At 34.5% G+C, this 22167-nt stretch overlaps 2 protein-coding genes across 3 annotated transcripts; one reads left to right on the plus strand and one right to left on the minus strand.

Annotated features, from left to right (window-relative positions):
- Positions 1–205: 205 nt before the first annotated feature.
- LOC115968605 (transcription factor WER-like) lies at positions 206–3964 on the minus strand. The gene is made up of 4 exons (XM_031088036.1): positions 3826–3964; positions 3392–3521; positions 2736–3165; positions 206–292 (listed from the first exon to the last, which is right to left on the minus strand). Exons 1-4 carry the CDS (start codon positions 3962–3964, stop codon positions 206–208), a joined length of 786 nt encoding a protein of 261 aa, XP_030943896.1.
- Positions 3965–16621: 12657 nt separating this feature from the next.
- Positions 16622–21908, plus strand: LOC115976255 (two-component response regulator-like APRR9). 2 transcript variants are annotated; one of them, XM_031097427.1, is made up of 8 exons: positions 16622–17042; positions 17903–18064; positions 18164–18294; positions 18414–18548; positions 18988–19162; positions 19265–19661; positions 20220–21018; positions 21421–21908. In XM_031097427.1, exons 1-8 carry the CDS (start codon positions 16850–16852, stop codon positions 21526–21528), a joined length of 2100 nt encoding a protein of 699 aa, XP_030953287.1. In that variant the 5' UTR covers positions 16622–16849; the 3' UTR covers positions 21529–21908. The 2 variants fall into 2 exon arrangements, with proteins under 2 accessions (XP_030953287.1, XP_030953288.1); XM_031097428.1 differs by having other exon boundaries at positions 16624–17042; positions 19045–19162.
- The last annotated feature ends 259 nt before the right edge of the window (positions 21909–22167 follow it).

Here is a 22167-nt window from a genome sequence, read left to right on the forward strand (position 1 = left end):
GTCCAGTGCTACGTTTTTCTGGCGCAGCTGCTCTTCCAGGTCGCAATTTTGTCTGATGAGGCATTCCACGGCCGCAGCGAGAGTCTTAACTTGCTTCTCGAGGGCGGTCGTGGGTGGTTCCTCTTCTTGAATGTCATTAGTGGTTGCCATTGAGCAGGTGAGCACCATGCAATTTTTGTCCGGGAAGCGGTAATATGACTTTACACTACATGTTCCCCACAGACGGCGCCAACTGATGATGCCAAAAATACCACCAGTAAGTCACATGGTTCTCGCACGCTCCAAATAGCTCCTGCACAGCAAAAAGAAAGGACCTAGCAGAGAGCACCAGTGTGGTACTGGCCAAATACCATCCGAAGGTCAAGTTAGAACTATTTTCACTGCTCTAGAGTACTAAAAAGGGTAAATTATGCGTACCTTGGTTCGTGAGGGTGCTTGGGTTTTTATAGTAGTAGGGCTTGACCCCTTTTCCTTAGAGTAGAAGTCTTTTCCTTATAGGAGTCTCCTTGGATGTATTTTGCGGGATCCTTTCTATATAGGAATCCCTCTTAGATATCGCAAAACGTGAAGAGCAAGTCATTTACTTATACACGCAAATATGGTTAGCAAGCATTCTTTGATTAGTGTCGTCAGCTTATATTATGTCTTCGGTCTTTATATCGTCAGCTTTAGGATGACCTTCAGCTTTATTATCTCGTCAGCCTATGCTACCTCTCCTAACAATTTTATCCCGTCGTCAGTCATTAAACAGGGGCTGACGGCCTAGTAGATACCATCGGCTTATCTTTCTTGACCAATTTCTTTTATCCTTATCAGTTTCAATACTAGACTGAACTCTTATTCCTTGAAGTACAAAACTCATCCTAAATCTACCAAATTACAATTAAAGTGCATTTTGTCAAAGGATTTAGCCAATTCTATATGACATATGTTCTAACAAGTTCTACATATGTCCTAACACTTTCCTTTAAGCACCTCATCCATATTTTTATCAAATGTGAATCGTTAATATGAGACAATTTAATTTTCTCAACTTGGAAGTAAACTCATGTTTCTTTCCTTTAAGCGCCTCATCTATAATTTTCATCAAATGTGAATTGTCAATATACGACAATTTAATTTTCTCAACCTAAGTTGGTTGTATGCTCAAACTAGCCAAGTAAGCCCTAAAGTACTAGACTATCACAACTCTAATCTCCATTCTTTCTAAATCAATAATTATTTGTCTTTGAGTGGTTAGCAAAGCAGCTGAAAAACTTGAAGACTTTCTACTAAGTGCATCAAACAAACATACATTAACCTTACCGAGATAATAGTTAATAGAGTAGTCATTGTCCTTAAGTCAATTTGAACATCTTTGTTGCCTCATTTTAACTCTTTTTGGGCAAGTAGATACTTTAAATTCTTATGATCTGTGAAAAATATCTCGCATCTCTCATGTTTCCAAATTTTTAATGCAAACACAACTACAACTAACTCCAAGTCATAAATGAAGTAATTTTATTCATAATATCATGTTGAGTCCCTGGAGAAAAAGTGTCACTATATATGACAAACCCACCCCCCCCCCCCCACCCTCCCCCCCCCCCCCCAAAAAACCTAGAGGAATAGTTAACATTGGAGTTGTGACTAATCGTTGCTTTAGCTCTCAAAAGCTACGCTCACGCTTTTTCTTCCGCTCAAATGTAGCATTCTTCTAAGTTACCTATGTCAAAGGAGCTTTAATGCGGGAAAATTCTTCTACAAGTTGACCTTCTTTAATAACTTGCAATGCCCAAGAAACTCCTAACTTCACTTACGTTAGTTGGCATATCACAATTAACCACAATTTCAATCTAATTGAGTAAATATGAACATCTTGAGCTAGACTGTGGAAAATGCTTATTTATATTATTTTGTTTAGCAAACAAGCTATTCCCACTATTTGTACAGACACAATATAATATATATATATATATATATAGAGAGAGAGAGAGAGAGAGATTTTTTCATAGTAAAATAACCTCTATTCTTTCTTCTCTATTTTCCTTTCTGTCAACACATGTTAACCATATCAAATTGAGCGAAGTTATAACACGCGTATTTGCAGTCACATGGCATACATCTAGGAGACTGTGATATACCTGAGCTAATTTCTCGCTTATTTGAAGAGAGAGACCATTATGCATAAACTAAGAAATAGGACTTACGCCTGTTTGTGCCACTTACTTCTATATATTAATCTGTGGATCCAACATAATATTTCCTCTTTGCTTGGAGGTATGTAGGAATTAGAATCTTTCATAAATAAATAAAAATGTAGGAATTAGAATCTATAGGGTTTAGAATTCCTAATTCTCCACTGAAGTCCTGTAAGACAAAATTTGGAGAGCAGTGTACATATGAGAGAGAGAGAGAGAGAGAGAGAGATGAAAAGGAGCCCAGAAGGAATATAGGCTAGATTTTCAGTAAACATTGGTGATCTTTCTGTTTTAAAATGCTAGTATCAATTATTAACTGTCAATTTATATATAATGTTACATGCTGGGAAAAACAAGAATTAGACTTAATATATCCAAAAAAAAGAAAAAGAATTTAGACTTGATAGCTAGATACGTATTGCCACAGGGAGAGACTTTATGTATCATATGTTTAATCAGCCTTTGGCCTATTTAATGTACCCTCCACTTTGTTTTTTTTTTTTTTTTTTCTTAGATTAATTCTGCATGGATGGCCGGTTAATTTGTTGCACAGACTTGTCTCATCCATGCGACTGTGTAATCATCGGCGAAGTTCCACAGGCCACTCGATAGCCCATCATCTCCAACTGTGTCGAACCAGGATGCAAAATCTTGATACATCTTATTAGGCATGCACTGGTCCTCCGAATTTGGGTTCTTCAGAACCATCTGTTGCCTAATTCCGTAAGTCTCACTCATTTCCTCAGTGCTTGTCTCTGCTCGAGAAAAGACGGCTTTTATGTCATGTTCTTGAGATTGCTGCACTTGTTGCTGTTGCTGTAGTTGTAGCTGTAGCTGCTGCTGTTGTTGTTTTTGTTTTAGAATTTGCTGTTTGCGCTTTTCTTGTTTCTGAGAGGATTTTTCTTTCTTCTTGAAATGGGTTCTCCAGTAGTTTTTTATCTCATTGTCTGTTCTCCCAGGCAAGTATCTAGCAATGGTTGACCACCTATGTTTGCATAGAATTAATTTAGAAACATGCTAAATTTAGCATAGAATGTTTATAAAGTGATGTAGTAATAAAAGTGATTGAAGAACTTCAATAGCATCCTAAATAATAATTTGATTTTTTTTTTTTTTGGTATTTAGTGACATATTAGTTTATAACTTATGCAGTAAAATTGGTAATATTCATAACATCACTGATAAGAGAGAGAGAGAGAGGGGTGCAGTACTTGTTGCCCCAGATAGCATGTAGTTCAATAATGATGCCTTCCTCCTGAGGAGTTAACTGGCCTCTCTTGAGACCAGGCCTGAGATAATTCACCCACCTAAGCCTGCAACTCTTCCCACACCTATTGAGAGCTGAAATTTAAATTAAAAAAAAAAAAAAAAAAAAAAAAAAAAAAAAAAGAGGTAAATTAACCTTATTACTGAGATAAAGTATATAAAAGCTTGAAAGCATGTCTAACAATGGACTCAAAGCTCCTCTTCAAGCCCCCCAAAAAGAAGAAGCATATATAGCCAAAACCAAATTTTTGGAAAAGAGTTATTTCATTGTGAATTACTTGATCAGCTAGAGAAGCTCAAAGAGTTCAAAGGGTTTTTATTTTTATTTTGTTACTATTCTCCTATCCCCAAACATAGCAATAGTAGTATTTATGAATACCTGCAGATCTAGCCACAGAGCTCCATCTTCCCTCCCCATATAAGCTTACATATTCACTAAGTAATTTATCCTCTTCAGGAGTCCAAGGCCCCTTCCTCCACCCTTGTTCTTGCATCCCCCAACCTATCATTGTTGCCATCAAAATTTCAGCTTCACTTCCTACGTACGCACCTTGTTTTCAAATTCTATGACACAATGTGCACAATAGGATTACCTTATATATCATCCTTGATAAGTCACATTTACATTTTTATATATTACATTGTTGATCTTACTAGGACCAAAATCTTGAATCGAATATTTTTGCCTGAATTCTTTATAGCGATAATGACCCTGCACCCTCTAACATGAACCCATGTGTTACTATAACCACGGTGCTAACCAGCTCGGTTTTATTATTTTATTTCTTATAGCTAATTAGAATGATACAAGTGCGTCTTCTAAATCCTAGGGACAGTACTACACAAGTCTTCAATGCCAATATTTTTGAAATTTCAATTCCTAACTCAACACTAGCTAATAGCTATGTTGTTAAGGGTTAGATTAAACAAGGCATAATCTGGATACAGCCAAAAAAGAAGAAGCTAATGGGTTGTTGATAAATAGTCGAAAATGGCTCTTGCTCCAATTGTTATGTACCATTTGTTGATATGCAAAATCCTTAATTGCATGCCTTTGAGTTTATTAATCACTATGAGCCATATTAAATAAACATAAAATAAAGTGGGTTCTAGCTTCTAGCTGGGATTCCAATTTGGGTGATGGGTATCTATATTTGCAAAAAGGAGACTACCTAAATGAGTCACCTATCCTACATATAGTAATTCATGCTTATGTAAGGAGCATATTTAGAATGTCGGGGCATTGTTTAATTGGTTAATCTAAGCTTTTTAAGACCGCTTTGCTTACATATAGGTATTGATGCTAACATAAACTATTTATTAATACGAAAGGTATCTCAAAAGATACAGAAACTACATGATATTATAAAGTTTCAATGATCATAGTCAAAAATGCTTGATATGATATTACTAAGACGAAGATGCAGAGTTTTATCAGACTTTTGCTTATTAGAGTTCCCCATTAAATTAAAATATAATATTTTGGGTGGCATTTAGCTGTGTCATAAGCATGGAGATGTGTTGCCCATCCTCCAATCCTCTATTAATCAAATTGTTTATTCAGTGGCCCTGAAGCAGAGTTTTTCTTGAGAGATTGGGGACCAGCCATTTGTATGTTAACCATTTGATGAGATTTATGAAGGGTCTTGAAAGGAAACATGTAATAATAATCTTCTCTATACATACATCTTAAAAGAACAAAGAAGACTTTACGTCGTAATGCTTCTAGATGATTGAACTTTTGACATCATGGATCTCATGAATTCACTGATAAACTATGTAATTGAAGCAAAAATGAAATAAATAAATAAAATCCACGCTCTACTGCAGATTCTAAGATTCTGTTTGGAAAAATAAATTACTACAACCTGTTAAGTTATGAAATCTTTTAATCAAAACTGCATACATGGCATAAGTAGATTGATACCTTAATTTCCATATTTTTAGATTGGCAATCATGAACAAATATGTAACAGTTTAGAACTTAGCTTGTTTATAGATAGATCTACGTACATTGGATTATATACTCAACAAGCAGAAAATGGACTGCTATTGTGCTGCATTTCAACTGCTGCTTGACAAGTCAAGAATCACTTAATTCGACCGATTGAACTACATGTCTTAACCGATCATGACTCGGGTAGATTTGATAATCCACTTATTCTCTCAGCCATTTAAGTCACGAACGAGAAAGTTCTTGTGCAACAATCCAAAGTAGAAAATTATGTGGATCTCGGAGCTATGTGCGGTATCGCCAATAATTACTATATGAGATAGCAGTAAATTTAGGGTTAAGCCTATTGTATAAATTTCAATTCTATTCTACGCCAGTAAGTATTACATGAGATAGTAGTAAATTTAGGATTAAATCTATTGTATAAATTTTAATTCTATTCTAATGGATTTTTAGCCTTGAGAATTGTTTAATTTAAATCCCCCTAGGTTTTTTTTACTGTGAAACAGTTGTTTCCATTGGTTTTCCTTAGTCACCAATATGATGTTATATGTGATATATGCTTTGAGTACTATGTTAATTATTTCAATCCAGAGCATAATTAATTAATTATTTATTTATTTGGCTTAAAATTTATTAATTTTGTGACAACTATGGCCTAAAACCCTAAGAAATTCTTCGTTGTTCAACTAAGTATTCCGTTCCCGTAGAAAAATGTTCATTTCAAATAAAGAAAAGCGAATAGGAAAAACGTAAAACAAAAGGCCAAAAATATAAACAATAAACATGTATTAATTTTTACGCTGATTGCATACTTGTCTGCCACACCCCAACTCATCAGTGATAAGATATTGTTTTCTCCGTGTATAAGACAAAGCCTTTTGAGTTTTTAGTCTAAATGACCATGTGTTGGATTGGATCCTAGTCATCATCAAGATTCCTTCATTTTGTGGTGAATGATGTGGTATACTGGTATGTCGGCTTACGAGGTTTTGGACTAAATGGGACTGCACAATGGGGACATCCTTTGTGTTCTCGTTCGCCAAAGGGGTTATGTTTGAGGAAAGTATTTTGAGTTTTTTTTTTTTAATGTGGAAAACCAGAAACCATGGTTTTACACTTTGAAAAGTTTTTTTTTATGTGCAAATAAAAAAACCATAGTTCCATTTAAAACCAATTTTAAAAGGTTTTTTTTATGAGTAAAACCAGAGAACCAATATTCTGAATTTCAAAAACCAGAGTTTGGCATTATTTGGCGAGGGCACAAAGGATATATTGTAGTGTCAGCAGGATATTAGTGGTATTTTGGAGGGACTCATAATAGTAGTAGTGTCAACAGGATCAGCAATATTTCGGCAACATCATAACAGTAATGTTAATATATGGGATCAACATAGTTTTAGCCGCATTCGATCTGTCAGCTATGGCAACATGATCAACAATATTTTGACAATAATATATGTCAGCAAATCAGTAAAATTTCAGCATTTTCTAACAACATTGTGAATAGGACTTTTGCTGGACCAAGGCTTCTCCACTAGGACCAAAGCTTCCTTAGAAATAAAATAATAATAATAATAATAAAACACCCTATTTGAGAGCAATGCGCTAAGATTTTGATAAAACTCTCTTTAAGACTCTCTTTGATAAAACTCTCTTTAAGGCATAATATATGCCTTCTTAGAGGCAAAAATCAAGGAGGGGGGCTCTAGTACTAGTACGCTGGAACTATTCTAAAAATGACAGGAAATGGTCCTAGTTATTTAATAGGTACTCGCTTCTCCACTATTTTACTAAAAGACTTCTACTTGTTTAAAATTTTTGAATCAGTAATCAGTTTCTGTTTAAAAAAAATTTCTAACTCAACAATTTTAAACAAGAGTGAGTCTTTTAGTAAAATGGTGGACTATGGACCATGGACCATGTCACTTGTCTACTATGTGAACCTTATAATTTCTCCTCAAATGCCACCGCACATTTATGGAGGCTTGTAAATCCCGCTTGTAAGCTTTTAAAGCCCAGCAATTTTCAAGTTTTCCCCCTATTTAATTTAGAGAAATGATATGTCTACAACATTTTTACAACAAATCCTAAGTGACAGGTTGTTACTGGTTGTTATTGTTAGGACAAAAAAAATAATCTTAGTGTTAATTTCAAATTTGAACCAATAACAACTAACCACCTATGATTTGTTGTAAAAATATTGTAGAGGTAGCATCTCTCTTTAATTTATCTTCTTGGTCTCCAAACTCCATAAGTTGGTCATTAATATTGACAATTTATGAAATTATCTTCTCAGCTGTACTGATTTTACATTTACTCGGAGGTCCAAATAAACAATTATCACCTTAATTAGGAAGTTGGTACCTTGCAAACTTTTAAATTTTGTAAATTTTGTAACACCAATTTCGCAAATTTTGTAACACCAAATTTTTTTTTTTTTTAAATTTTTTTATGCGCACATAAAAGTATGGTTTACACAATTTTTAGGTTGTTTCGTTGTGTACAATATTTTGTTTTGTTTTTTTTTTTTTTTTTTTTGGGAATTTGGTCGCCTTAGACCCCTTAAAATGAGTCTTTTCACGTGAGTTTTCCAACAATATGCTTCACACAATTTCAAGATCATTTTACCAAAATTTGACAGAAATCAAAATTAGGTCAATTTTTCTCACATTCAATTAATTTTCGTGCTTGGTTGCGAAAGTTTTTATGTTTTCATGATATCTCACTTTATTTACATCACATTTTTGAGATCCACCACTCATTTTGAATAAAATTGAGTTATCTTTGTGTTAATCCAAGATGTGTTTTGATCAAACAATTGGATTTTTGGTCAAAGTTGGTCAAAGTTTTTTTAAACTTGACCAACCCTTTTTTTTTGCCATGAAACTCTGGGTTGGCTCTAATATTACCAGAAAAGAAGCCTACTTAAAACTAATTGATATCACCATTAATTCAGTAGTTTTAAAAGACTAGTTTAAAGACTCCAAAAAACAAAAGAATAATTCTAATAAGGGACACACCTAATTGCACATCTAATTTCACAACATGATGAAATGTGCAATTATGAGTGGTGGATACTTTCTTTCTACTCTTATTTACATGGACCACCACTTTTGATTTATCTCTTATAGTAACACAAATTAGCAAGTTGGGAACTTTGGTGTAATAGATTAGAGATGTGTTTGCAATAATATTGTTAAAAAAAAATATAGACTAGTGTGTTATAAGCGGAATATTTTTATACTAAATAGTAATTTATAGTAATAATTTTGAAGTAATTAATGTCAGGGGCGAAAAAGTCTTCCTTTCGACAAATGAAATTTATGTTGGGTTAGGGGCTTAGATCGAAACTCGATGATGGGCTTGAAGCATGGCCCAAAGGCTATCGGTGAAGATTTAGAGAATTCGCCTTATTTTATGCCTTGGGCCTAGGATGGGACTGACAAGGTTTATGAGATGGCCCAATAAACACTCCCTACAGCAAACACGTCAGCACAATAAAAAGCATACAAATAATTTAGAAATAAATATTCCAGCGGTAAAATGAAACAGAGTAGAATGAACTTCCAGTCGTTAATTATTTTACAGATTAAGGAAAGTATCTGTATCTTCAAAATCATCATCCACTCGTTCTGGAGAAGAGTCCTCTAATACAATAACATGAGGGAAAAATTCTAAGTATCAATTACATCATAAGCTTCAATAGTAAATGAATAAACAAATATCATGGGTTCCATTATAACGAATAATGAGGAAACTTAGTGTGAGATGAAGGGAAAGAGAGATTCCAGCTAGCGCAGTAAGATCATTACGATGCTAAGGTATGCTCATTGATATAGTATATGTAGTGAATAGTGAGGGTCATTTTTGGATAGTATGAGTAGTGAGAGAGGGTGCTTAGTAAAGCTGTTGGGGCTTTTTGCTAGGGATGAATAAGAGCTTATAAGTAGGGGTGTGAGGGATATTTATAAGCTAGGGGCTAAAGAACTTAGTTTCTAAGTTTGAAACTAAGAACTCAGAGACTCAGGACCTCACTAAGAGTTTAAAGAAGATTAGAGAGGGAGAAAACAGAGAAGTTTTTGGGAGAGTTCTTCTTTATTAGTGTATCTATTGGTTTGTGTTGAAATATTAGTGGAGAGTTCCATTTATAGTTGAGTTTGAGGGGGTAATTAGCAAATAATCTTTGCTAAATCATCCTCAATCTTCAGAAAGTCCTTAGAGAATCGTTCCTAGGATTTGGCCAAGAGTGGTGAGTTCAGTTTTAGAATGTTCTTTGCTGTTTTGGGTAATGGCAGCTGGAGTTCTGACTTAGCATTAAATGTTGATTATTTTCAGCTGATGGGATTAGAGCATGTATTAGACTAATGATCTTAGTTTTGCTGCTACTAGAATCAAAGCTCCCTAGGGCAGATTGCATCACCCCAAGCCAGATGTCAATCTTGGAGCCCTTTGCTGGGAACTCTGCTGGAGATCTCTTTGGTGCCCTCCAAACCACATTTCCCTAAGTTTTCTCATTTGGGTTTATGTGTTTGGTCCATGAACTAGAAAGTACACGTTTTTGGCATGATAATGAGCTGTTTTCAAGTTATTCCAGAAACTTTCATGGTCTGGTTATGGCTGCCTTTAGTCCTTGACCGAATGGGTTGGAGAAGAAAGGGAAGATAGTTGGCTAAAGCCTCCCAGCTTTATGTCATGTCATCTTAGTTTTGTGTCACATGAGAAATGATGAAAATTAACTTGGTAAGGAAGGGTTTAACCCCTGCTGGACACATGTCCTCTTCTGATCTGATTTGACAAGCTAGAACTGATGGTAATGGGCCTCAGCTATCAGGTTATGTTGAAACTTGACTTGACAACTCACGTGAGCTTCAGCTACTGAGATTTGCATATGAGCTGAACTGGCTCAGCTAGGCCTTGTAGTTGAGCTTCTTTGGACTTGACATACATGGGCTTTTGTAGTTAGTTGATTATGGAAAAAATAAGTATAATTCCCATAAATTTTGTAAAAGAAGTATTTTTGAGGGATGAGTAATTTATATTTCCCATGAATTAGGGATTTCAGTATATGAAAATATGTTTTTGCCAAGGAATACTTTTGGGCTTTGTAAATATGTGCCAAAATAATATTGGGTTTTATATGTAATTATTTTTGTCAAAATAGTATTTGGGCTTTTATAAATAGGTGCCAAAGTATTATTGGGCTTTATGAGTAGTTACCAAAATAATATTTGAGTTTTGTAAATATGTGCCAAAATAGTATTTGGGCTTTGTAAATATGTGTCAAAATAGTATTTGGGCTTTTTGAGATTTTGTAAAAAATATTGTCGTGTAGCAACAGACTTGATAAGAGATGCCGTATAGCAATGGGCTTTAGAGATGCCTTGTAGCAACAGGTTTTTAGAGTGTCGTGTAGCAACAGGCTTTAGAGATACCGTGTAACAACGGGCTTTTAGAGTGCCGTGTAGCAACAGGCTTTAGGGGTGCCGTGTAGTAACGGGCTTTGTAAGAGGGTTTTGTTAGGCTTTTTGGGTTTTGCCCACAAGGTAAATGAGTTTGGGCCTTTTGTGAAGATAGTTTAACTTTGTGGCCCAATTTTGGTAGTGGTGTGATAAGTATTTTTGTGAAAATCCAAGTTGGATAATATGTGCGATATAATGGGTAATATTTGTGGGAGAGCCCAAGATAATTTATAGGGCTTATATGGAAAATATTTATGGGAGCCCAAGTTGGGTACTAATATGGAGAATAGTTTGGGTAGTATGTAGGAAATATGTAGGGAATATTTATGTGGGCCCAAAATAGTTTATGGACTTGTATGGGTATTTCTTAGCGAGTGGGCTAATAAGATTAGGGCCCTTAGAAACACAATAACAATTAACAAGTGCCAATTGAGCTACCATTTATGGTTAGACCATTAAAAATATTAGTAAGAAAAAATAAAGAATAAATAACAGCAATTTAAAAAAAAAGAATCATGGAGCTGAACCTTTATGGTAAGATTATGATTGTCTGAAGCTCCTTTTGGGAATAGAAAAGAAGAAAAATTTTCGGCCTAGGCAGTGTAGAATCTCAACAACCAAGTTAGGACTTTGAATTTAATCTCATCTTGGATTAGTGAATAGCAATTTGTTCCTATGTAGCCCAACAGCCCACAGCCTGAGAGGAAACAAAGATGGTTCCTCATTGGGGCTTTTCTAGTAGGACAGCTGGGCTTATCCGAGACTTGCAAATTTTTTGGGTTAGGGGTTGTGCTAGGAATATTAGGATCGCTACTAGAGAGAGTGAAGAACTATGGGCTCTAAACTATTGGGTCTTTATCTAAAGTCTAAAACTCCATTGTGCGAATCAAAATGACCAAATTTTCAACCAAATCTTAAAAAGTAGTGGCCCATTTAGTTTCTCGATAACATCCTTCAGCCTTCTCTACTCTTGAAGGAGCAGTGTTCAAAATATCTGATTCAATTAATTATAATTTTCGAGAAGAACATCGTAATTTACAAGCTTTTCGGCTGACACCAAACGAATAAGAAATCCTTTGGCTTTCGGCGATTGTCAATCATAATCACGTCTTTTCAGCTAGCTTTAATAAAATATTCTTTTTCTCCTTCTTTTATGTTCAAACTGCAGATATGAGCAATGATGAAGCTAGGATTTGATTTAGGGGGAGACGCAAAATTTATAAGCATGTTAATGTTAGGGTTTTAGACCCCAACTAAGTCCGATTTTATCCAATCTTAACCAACTAATTATTAAGATTAATTATGCAATAGACCTGATTTAAACAAATATCAAACATTCACAAATCATATGAACACTAGAACGATGACATAGGAAAATTTTTGAAACTGTGATTTTAAAGTAAAAAACCTAAGAATGGTTTAACCTAAACAATCCTCCAAGCAACATTTCACTAATAGAATAGAAGTTTATATAATAGACTTAATCTTAAGTCTACTACTACCTTATGTAGTACATATTCACGTGACCACACGCAACTTCAAATTCATGGGTTCTTTTATTGTGAAACTATTGCACACAAACTCTCCAATTTGTGACTTTGAGATCTCCATTCAAAGATTTAGATTATCAACCAGGGGCGGCTTGATGTATTTGGGAGCCTAAGGAGAAAATTGATTATTTTGTTTTAGATGCAAAATTACTACTAATTAACATGAACTACATATAATTTTTCTTTTTTTTTAGAAATTTTATAGACAGAAAAAACTTGACAAAATTTTTCATACTTATTGATGTGGCAGATTGTAGTGGTAAGTAAAAGAGTGGGGTTAGTGATAGACTTAGATGAAAACTAGTAAAAGTTTGTTAACTCACCTCTTATTATTATTCTTATTTTTTTTAGAAGTGCAACATTCACAATATTTTTTTACAACAAATCCTAGGTTTTAAGTTGTTTTTTGTTTTCTATTTGAAAATATCACTATAATTATTTTTTTGCCACTAATAACAAGTTGTAACAACCTACTACTTAGCATTAGTTGTAAAAGTGTTATGAAAAATATTGTAAACGTTGCATTTTTCTCTCTTTTTTATTTGTTTCTCATATGGAAAAAAAATATTATTTTATTTATTAATTATAAATAACCCTATTGGTTATAATTTGAGGGCTTTTTTTTTACTTGGGGCCTTAAGCGATTGCATCTTTTGTTCACCCATTCAGCCGGCCTTGTCATCAACTATGGTTGACTTGATGCAACAACATTACTTTATAATTGGATTTTTTGTTTGCACAAGGTTTCCCGCTATAGCTCCAAAAGGGTGTGAAAAATCTCTAAATCTATGTACAAAACACTACCCTCTTGAATATTAAAAACATGCTCTAGGATTTTCATTTAAATATCTGTAAAGTCCATCAAAATCCTAGATCCAATGGCTGAGAAAGAAAGTGAAATTTAGATTTGCATGAATCTCAATTAGTCGAGATAAGTGATTCTTTTCTGTACTTATCTTTTCCTGATTTCTTGAGTTTTCAACTGTGTTGAACTTCATTTGTCTTGTTTAATTGGACATTTCTAGACCAAACAACTAGACAAACTAAGTTCTAAGTGTTACTATAAAAGTGAAAATTTTGCAACCAATCACAAAGCACCACATGCTACTTAGTGGGTTCCACTATCATTATTTAGAGACCAATGGAAATCTTCAAAGTGTTTCTAAATAAAAAATTGCAAAGAATAGTTAAGGGTTAATCGCATGTCGACACTTGTTAATTTAAATGACATAAACAGTCAAATTAAATATTGTCATGTGTTATTTTAAATTATAACACTTTGACTAATCAAATAATGCCACGTATCCCTTGGAGAACAAGCCAATCACGTGTGATCATACCTCTCCAAGACTCATATAAATAAAGACCCTTCTTAGCCTCATGGGGGGATTCGGAAACATTTAGAAATCTTGAAGCTATGCTAGAATTAAGCTCCAAAGCCTCTAAGAATATCAAGAACTTTAACCTTTGAATATGACGAACATTCGAAGCAAAAGCATTCAAGTCATCCTTCTAGATCTCAAAACTCATTGGAATCAAGCTCAAAAGCCTCCATAAACATCGAGAAACTACAAATTAGTGAAGCTTTGCGAATCCAAACCTCCAAAACCCCAAAGAACTTTCACTACAAATCTTTGAAGACGAAAGACATTCATCCAACTCATTCTTCCAAGTCTCAAAGTTCTACTGGAATTAAGCTTCAAAGCCTCCAAAAACTTCAAAGCCTATGATCCATTGAAGCTTCATCAGATTCAAGCTCTAAAGCTCCGAAAAACTTCCACCACAAATCTTCGAAGATTAAGAAAATTCGAAGAACCCACAAAAAACATGAAGAACGCGAAGCACAAGAAATCTCTAATGAGCACATAGCTAGAGATTCATCACAATTTCATTCCAAAGATCTTTCAATCCACTTTCCAATCCAAGTGGAGGACATCTTGTGTTCAAGTCTAGACTACATCAACGCAATACTTGAATTGAAGACTTTCTAAGGAGATCGAATCAGAGGATTATTCTATTGTATTAGAATCTAGATATAGAGAATTGTACCTACGAATTCATCAAAACAAATTTACACTTGTGAAACATTGTCAATTGTTTGATTTCCAAATTTAAGATTTTGTGTTTCCAGTTACAATTTGTTCATGGTTGCCAGCTTGAAAATATAGACTTTACAAAACACAGACACATGCATACAATACAAGTAGTTGAGACCAATTTAAATAATAAAAGCCAATTATGTGAATATTGAAAAATATTTTAATGTAAGAAATTCCTAAAAAATAGCATATTTATTATATAGCATGCATCTATTAGACTTTTTTTTAATATATTTTTTGCACATGAATAAGCCATTTACTTCTTTAAATTCCAAATTTTCACTTATGATTCACATCAAAAGATTTTTAGTAATTAGGCAAACCTTAAGTATAGCTCATGTGAATAATGATATTTTGGTTAAAAATCATAAATGATCAAAATTTAATATTTTTAAAACTATACTATGAACATATATCTCTTAAAGCTTCATTTTTATTATGCCATGTCATTTTTAATTATTTATTTTTTTTAGGCTACAAAAATGATATGACATTATTTTATTGGACAAACTAAATAAGCATAACAAGTTTATGTGGCATTGGATGAAAAATTTAGACAAAAGAGCTGTTGATGTAAACAGAATAGAATTTTAGAGTGTAAAAAATTCAAACATTCCTAAACTTTAGGGGCACAATTTGCAATTTAACTAAAGATTTATATATAATAAACAATTATTATACTTAATTATTAGGACTCTAAATGATGAATTGGTCTTAACAATGTTTAATATTGTACTATAGATATAAATATAAAAAGAAGATATTTGTCAAAGTTTCATATTTTAAGATAGGTGCTTGAACTTTAAAGTGATTGACTCCATTGAAGGATGAACTAGGAGGGGCGTGCATTTTACTCATTTTGATTAAGAATGGCATAAATTAAACCTTTACTTATTTTTCTTTTCTTTTGGATAACAAGCTAAGAATATAATACATATATATAAGTCCTGGTTGTGGAAGAATTGCACAACTCGTCGTCAATGAGTGTTTCGTGCCGCCCATACACGTGGGGCCCACGCGATCAATGGCCAATAACCAAACGAGAAGATTTTTAAAAAGAAGCAAGAAGTTTGATTTTTGTGAGCCAAAACTAAAATACGGGATAAAGTAAAACTTGTCACAATCAATATAGTATTTTTTATGTTGTAATTTTAGTCGATACGGCTAATATTCTTTAATAGAGTTATAGATTTAATGATACACCATTTCAAGAAGAAAAATTAATATAATTATAGATTTAATTGAATTTAAAAAATCTATATTATATATATATATTTTCTATTATATTACAAGGCAATTAATGACTCACTTGATTTTACATTCACATGATTTTTTAGATAAAAATTTCACAACATATCGAAATGATTCAAACATGAATAATAAATATCGGACAATGAAAAATATTATAATTACAAATTTTTTTATAAACCGTGGCTAATATAATGAATATTTTTTTTTTTACGGATAATAATTAAAAAAATAATTTCAATAATAAATTCAAATAAGAATAATAAATAATTGTCGCTTCAACCATTTTTAATCCTAATAAGTTAGTTATGAGATGTGGATTCAAAACCTCTTGTGAGCATCTTCTAGACCAGGCACTCAATAGCATGAGTAAAAAAATGTTTTAAAAAAATTAAAATAAAGAGACAAGTAACCCACCACAAAAATACTATAAAAAAAAGAAAAGAAAAGGAAAGCCTGGGCGTTCAAGACCACAAAAGAAAAGATGCAAAGATTCTATTGAAAGGTGGACGTGTAACACTCCTCACCATGAGATGAAAATGGAATGTGTAACAAAGACGACGTGGCACTTAGTAAAGAAAACATATCCATCCCTAAAATAAAGTTGGTAAATCCCCAGGGTGCCCCCACCACGTGTCCTCCAAGGTGGGGCCCAAAAACAGTGAAGCAAAATCAAACAGAGCAGCGCAGCACCACTTATCTTAAAAACTCGAGTCACAAAGGTAAAAATCAAAAACCGTGGCGCAAAGAGAGCCACGTCAGCCGCAACTACCAGAAGGCCAATGACGGCCCACCATTTGATCTGACTCTCTCTCTCTCTCTCTTGAGATATTTTTCCCGGTTTTCGCGGCTCTGATTTAATCCTCCCAATATTCCAAAGCCTCGTTTTTATTTATTTATTTCATTTCAGATATTTTGATTTTCTAGATAGAGGTGCTAGCTAGATTTTAGTAGTATAAACTCTTTTTCTTTGCTCTCGCTTTGTTCACTTTGCTTTCTTTCTTGCTTGCTTTCTTGCTTCTTCACATTGCTATAGTCTTGTTGGTAGTGTGTTATTTTTTGTTTGTTGAGAAATTAGGGTTTTGTTTGTATGAGGATGGGTGAAGAAGAAGTAGTGGTGAGTGGTGAGGAAGAGGTGGAGATGGAGATGGAGATGGAGTCGGAGGAGAGGCGAAGAAATGAGGTGGCGCCTCCCAGGGTGGCGCTGAGGATTCTGCTGGTCGAAGCAGACGATTCTACTCGACAAATTATCGCCGCGCTCCTCCGCAAATGCAGTTACAAAGGTCACTTCTTTAACTCTTGCGGATTTCGTTTTCTTTTTTTTCATTTTCTTTCACCAGCAAAAACAAAAAAAAATTATGTTCAAAGTTTTTTCTTTTTTTTTTTTTTCATTATGTTCGTGACAGTTTCTGTCAAATTTAACTAAAAAGAAATTTTTTTTGAACAGACAAAACTTTTGATTTTTGATTTTTTGTTTGTTTTTTGTTTTTGTTTTTGTTTGTTTACCAATAAATTAGGGAGACATTGTTTTGTTATTGAAGTTTAGCGACACAACTGCACCATAATTATGAAGATTTGAAGAGGCTAGATAATTGTGGTGGTTTTTGTAGCTAAATTTAGATGGTTAGGGTTTTATTGTGCTTAACTGATGGCTTAGTGACTAGTAATGATTAAGGATTAAGTGAGTTTCTTTGCTGTTCGGAAAGTAATCCCGCCACTTTGAGATGCTTAGCGCGTTAGCTTATTTGCTTAATGTACAGTTAGCGTTCGCGTTCAGCGCGCTTAGTAAACTTACATGCACATTTTGTGGTATATAGGTTAAGTGATCCTTCTTATTGTACCTAAGTGAAAGGTGTCATAGTAATGTGGGGTTTGCAAATAAACACCTACATGATCGATCATCTTAAATTGAAGCATGGATCGGTAGATTAGATACTGTCTTGACCCCCTTTACAAAAATTGGCTTTTGTTCATCAACTGCGTTTAATTTACTTGGAATTCAGACAATTTGCTTCAGCTTATTGCAGTTCGTCTTTATTTTGTATGCTTATCATCTAGCAAAGTTTGTTGAAGATATGAGATCTTCACTTTCAACAGATCACTGTTTTGAAACTTAACATAAACTGTATTTTTTTTCAAACAGTTTCTGCAGTTTCTGATGGATTAAAGGCGTGGGAGACGTTAAAGGGGAGGCCCCATAACATAGATCTTGTATTAACCGAAGTGGAGCTTCCATCAATATCCGGATTTGCACTTCTTACTTTAATCATGGAGCATGACGTTTGCAAAAACATTCCTGTTATAAGTATGTTAGAATGACTAGACTTTTGCTCCATTTTATTATCTTCATTTTGAATCATTTATGAAGCTAAATTTATTAACATCTATTCTCATGGTAATACAGTGATGTCTTCGAATGATTCAATTAGCATGGTATTGAAATGCATGTTAAAAGGTGCAGCTGACTTTCTCATAAAGCCTGTCCGGAAGAATGAGCTAAGGAACCTTTGGCAGCATGTATGGAGAAGGCAAACTGTATGTTTCTACATTTTTTACTTTGCTTAATATTTTTGGATTCATTCTGTTTCTTTGTTTTATTGTGGCATACAAATCAACTTATAAATTATATTTTTTTATTAATTCCTTTTTTACAGCTGACTGGTGGTGGATATGTTAGTCAAAAAATTGAAGCCTCTTCTGAAAATAATGCAGCAAGCAATCATTCAAGTGATTGTTATGTTTATACACAGAAAAATATCGAATGCAGTGAGAAAGGGAGTGATACCCAAGTAAGCACCTTTTCGTGTTGTAGTCATTCTTAAAAAAAATTAATAATAATAATAATAATAATAAAACATTGTAATATGTATGCTGTGTATTGTGAGGGAAGTATTGTTTTCAGTTAATAAACATACACATTTATGTTGGCATTTAGAACTTTTCGGATGTCAGCCTCCTTTGAGCATGTTACAACTAAAGAACATATTAAGAATCACCATTCCGACTAGCTAACCATCAACTGTTTTCCCCCTTTCCTTTTGTTTGTAAACTCCCACAGATTGTACAGTTGACATGAAAATAAATAAGTTGTTAGAATAGAGTATCCAGGATCCATGGAACAAGCATATGTAAGGCCACTTGTAGCTTGGGAAAAGTTTCTTTTTCCATAGTAGGTTGGCTTCAGGAAGTTTTACATAGGGATTGCATGTTTTGCCGCCTCTTGTGCAGAGCTCTTGTACAACACCTTACTTGGAAGCTGAGAGTGCATACATGCAAAATATGCAGGGTCTTTCACAGATGAAATGTGGGAGTACATCAAATTTGAGCAATAGTCATATGGACAAGCATGGAGGGTGTGCTAAGCTGGATAATGAATCGATTATGCCTGAGAGTGAAAATGAAGGTCTGTCATATTATCTTGTTTTCCTGTCTTCCTTTTTCAACATTAATATATATATAGAATTAATATTAACAATGGGGAAATCTGACAAGCTATTTACTGCAGAAACATCAAATAGATTGGGGTCAGAGGTTGCGCCCTTTGGAGAAGCTGATGACTCAACTGCATTGAGATTGAAGGAAAATGCTTGTGCTAAACCAATGAGTCAAGATGAGGGTGCGCCAGCAGAAAGTAATAGAGGCAATGCTAATATTGCTAGTGAGATTCATGGCTGCAATGATGAACTGTTTGAACCTTCTAGCGGAGCTATTGACTTGATTGGCACATTTGATAATCACAATAAGTGCATTGCTGGGAACTATACTGATGGAGGCACAAGTAAGTTAGAATTTGATCCACATTTGGAGCTTTCTTTGAGAAGAACTTGCATGAGTACTTCAAATTATCAAGGGACTGATGGAAGGCATATGCTGAATCACTCTAATGGGTCTGCGTTTTCATGGTGAGTTACCGAGGTCAAGGAAAAATTTAAGATAGAGTTGATTTTCTTTCTTAAAGGTTAATTGAGAGGAAAGAAAGCCCAATTATCTTCTATTTTTCTTTCTTTTCTATTTTTTTAACAAAAAATATTTTGTTTCTTTTTGGTTAAAATACTTTTCTTTTACTTATAATTATGAATTTATGATAATGTTCACCAAAATTATAGATTAGTTGTTGGTGTTGTGGTTATGGCAATAGCAATGGAGGTGATGATAGAGGTGGTTGTGATAGTGTGGAGTAGTAGGTGGTTATGGCAATATCTAGGATTGTTGAAAGGATATTCAAGATCAGGTGATAAGGTTGAATATTGGATTTTAAGATTTTACAAACTCTTATAATCAGCTACTAAGCTACTAATAATATAAATATTTCATAAATTTTTATGATCTCAGACTAAAAGTCTAAAAAATGCTTAAAAATAGTAAGTTTAGCACGTAACATTATGTTTCAAACTAATGAGCTATACACTGTCAAAGTTTCATCATTGAATTTCTGATCAAACCAATTATTCTTTCTGCAGGTATAATAGTAGTAAGATGCTGCAACCCCGTCTCCCAATACTGTCCAGCAATTGTACCAAAGCCAAGGAGGATGCAAGTGAAACCCATGAACTGTCATCCAATCAACTCTCTGGACATACCAATGGTACTTTTCCTCAGCATGATGCTACATTGAGTAATAGTCAGGAAAATATCACGAGTTTGCTCATTGGTCAATCTGGACAAGCTGAGCTACAGTTTCCAAGTCATCAGCTTGGGATGATTCCTGTACCAGGGGTAAGGTATGATAAGATATGTGCTGGCTACGGGCATTTGTTTCCATCCATGCTTCATACTCAACCTGGTCTACCCCCTGTGTGGAGTCCCAAATCGACCTGCCAGCAAGATCAGTCTCCCCTCATTTCAAGTACTTCGGCTCAATCGAATCCTGAAATTCACAGCTCAGAAATTCACAGCTCAGAACAAGGTTATCACCGCTCAAATGAGACTGTCAACAATTCCATTCACCAAGCTGACCAAGCTGAGCATGAGGAGAATGATTTGGAGCCTGTGGAGGAAAATAGACTTGGTTCTTCCGCTGCTGGTCAGACAACTACTAGTAGTTTATGCAATGGTGCTGTAGATCATATTAATGGTGTTGCATATGGGAACGGCTCCACTAGGAGGGATGAGAATGCCACTGCCCCTGAGAGTTTGAGCGAAAGCGGTCACTTTATTTATGATGGATCTAGAGGACTGGACTCTTCTCGCTCTAGCCAGAGAGAAGCAGCTCTCACAAAGTTCCGACTGAAGCGAAAGGATCGGTGCTATGAGAAAAAGGTACTAACTTCTTTCTATATTTGATTCATCTGATGTTGGATTCATGATCTCCTATATTCCAGTTTTATGCAGAAATTGATGTCTGCTCCAATGCAGCTATGTGTTTGCTTTCTCCATCCAGAATACATGCTGCTACCCCAATTCCTTTTCTGTTCTATGCATAGTCATGAATGTATTCTTCTAACAGTTATGGCCGTGATTCTTGATCCTGTATTAAGCTGCATTAGTGGTTTCAGCTAGCTTTGAAGCTCCAATTAAGTCCTTACACAGATCCCATGAACCTAGTTTCAGAGACCCATCATGGCTCATCTGCTAAGAATGATGCACACACTCCTAGTTGCTTGTGTTGAAAATACTAAAATCACACACTAACTTGAATTTAATTTAAATCTTCTTGCTCAGGTTCGATATCACAGCAGGAAAAGACTGGCAGAGCAACGTCCTCGAGTGAAAGGACAGTTTGTACGTCAGTTGCAAACTGACCCTCTGGTTGGTAATGTTGATTGTTGAGGGTGGTTTATGAAATTCATTGATGCCTGGCTTTGTTGTTGCCTGTCAACATGGGTTTCTCACAGTTTGCCAGTGGATATTGATTATTGCTGCTAAAAAGAGTTCAGTGTCTGGCGTGGTATCTTGTATATCTTGCAGAAGCTAAACAGGAGTCTCTTTAGTGTTCATAGGGTTTTGACTATAATTTTTGCGTGAACTGAAGAAGGTAGTTTTTGTAATTAGGTAGTGGGGTTCCAGAGTTTTTGATTTCAACTCTTGTTAATATTTTCTCATGCCTACCGGATAGCAGTGTAGAGAAGACTTGTATGATAATTTGCATTAACAGGTTGGACAAAAGTTGATATTCTAAGAGTTATAGCGAAGTTTGCTATTATATGATACTTGGCTTCCATCTTCTCAGACGCTAACAGAAGGTTTTTTTTTTGGTCCATTGTTGCATCGAGGACCTGCTTGGTCGCCCATCTTAAAAATATGTTTGGTGTTCTAAATACAGAAGGTAGTGGGTCGCATTTAAAAAATCTTGTTTGGCTAGGTGTTTTTCAACTGATGAAGTAAATTATTGGTTCTTAAAGTTCAAGGTTTTCATTTTGGCCCCTTAAGTTTCAAAATTTTGATTTTAGCTTTTCATATTTGATTCCA

This window comes from Quercus lobata, chromosome 2 (assembly GCF_001633185.2).
Source record: "Quercus lobata isolate SW786 chromosome 2, ValleyOak3.0 Primary Assembly, whole genome shotgun sequence".
NCBI lineage: Eukaryota > Viridiplantae > Streptophyta > Magnoliopsida > Fagales > Fagaceae > Quercus > Quercus lobata.

What these genes read in the sequence shown, in the direction of transcription:
- LOC115968605 (XM_031088036.1), bottom strand. Translation starts at nt 3,964, where the DNA reads ATGGCAACAATGATAGGTTGGGGGATGCAAGAACAAGGGTGGAGGAAG. An exon ending in CTCTGTGGCTAGATCTGCAG is followed by an intron (nt 3,522 to 3,825) that starts GTATTCATAAAT and finishes TTTAAATTTCAG; the next exon opens with CTCTCAATAGGTGTGGGAAG. An exon ending in CAGTCGCATGGATGAGACAA is followed by an intron (nt 293 to 2,735) that starts GTCTGTGCAACA and finishes TTTGCTGTGCAG; the next exon opens with GAGCTATTTGGAGCGTGCGA.
- LOC115976255 (XM_031097427.1), top strand. Translation starts at nt 16,850, where the DNA reads ATGAGGATGGGTGAAGAAGAAGTAGTGGTGAGTGGTGAGGAAGAGGTG. An exon ending in AATGGGTCTGCGTTTTCATG is followed by an intron (nt 19,662 to 20,219) that starts GTGAGTTACCGA and finishes TTCTTTCTGCAG; the next exon opens with GTATAATAGTAGTAAGATGC. An exon ending in ATCGGTGCTATGAGAAAAAG is followed by an intron (nt 21,019 to 21,420) that starts GTACTAACTTCT and finishes CTTCTTGCTCAG; the next exon opens with GTTCGATATCACAGCAGGAA.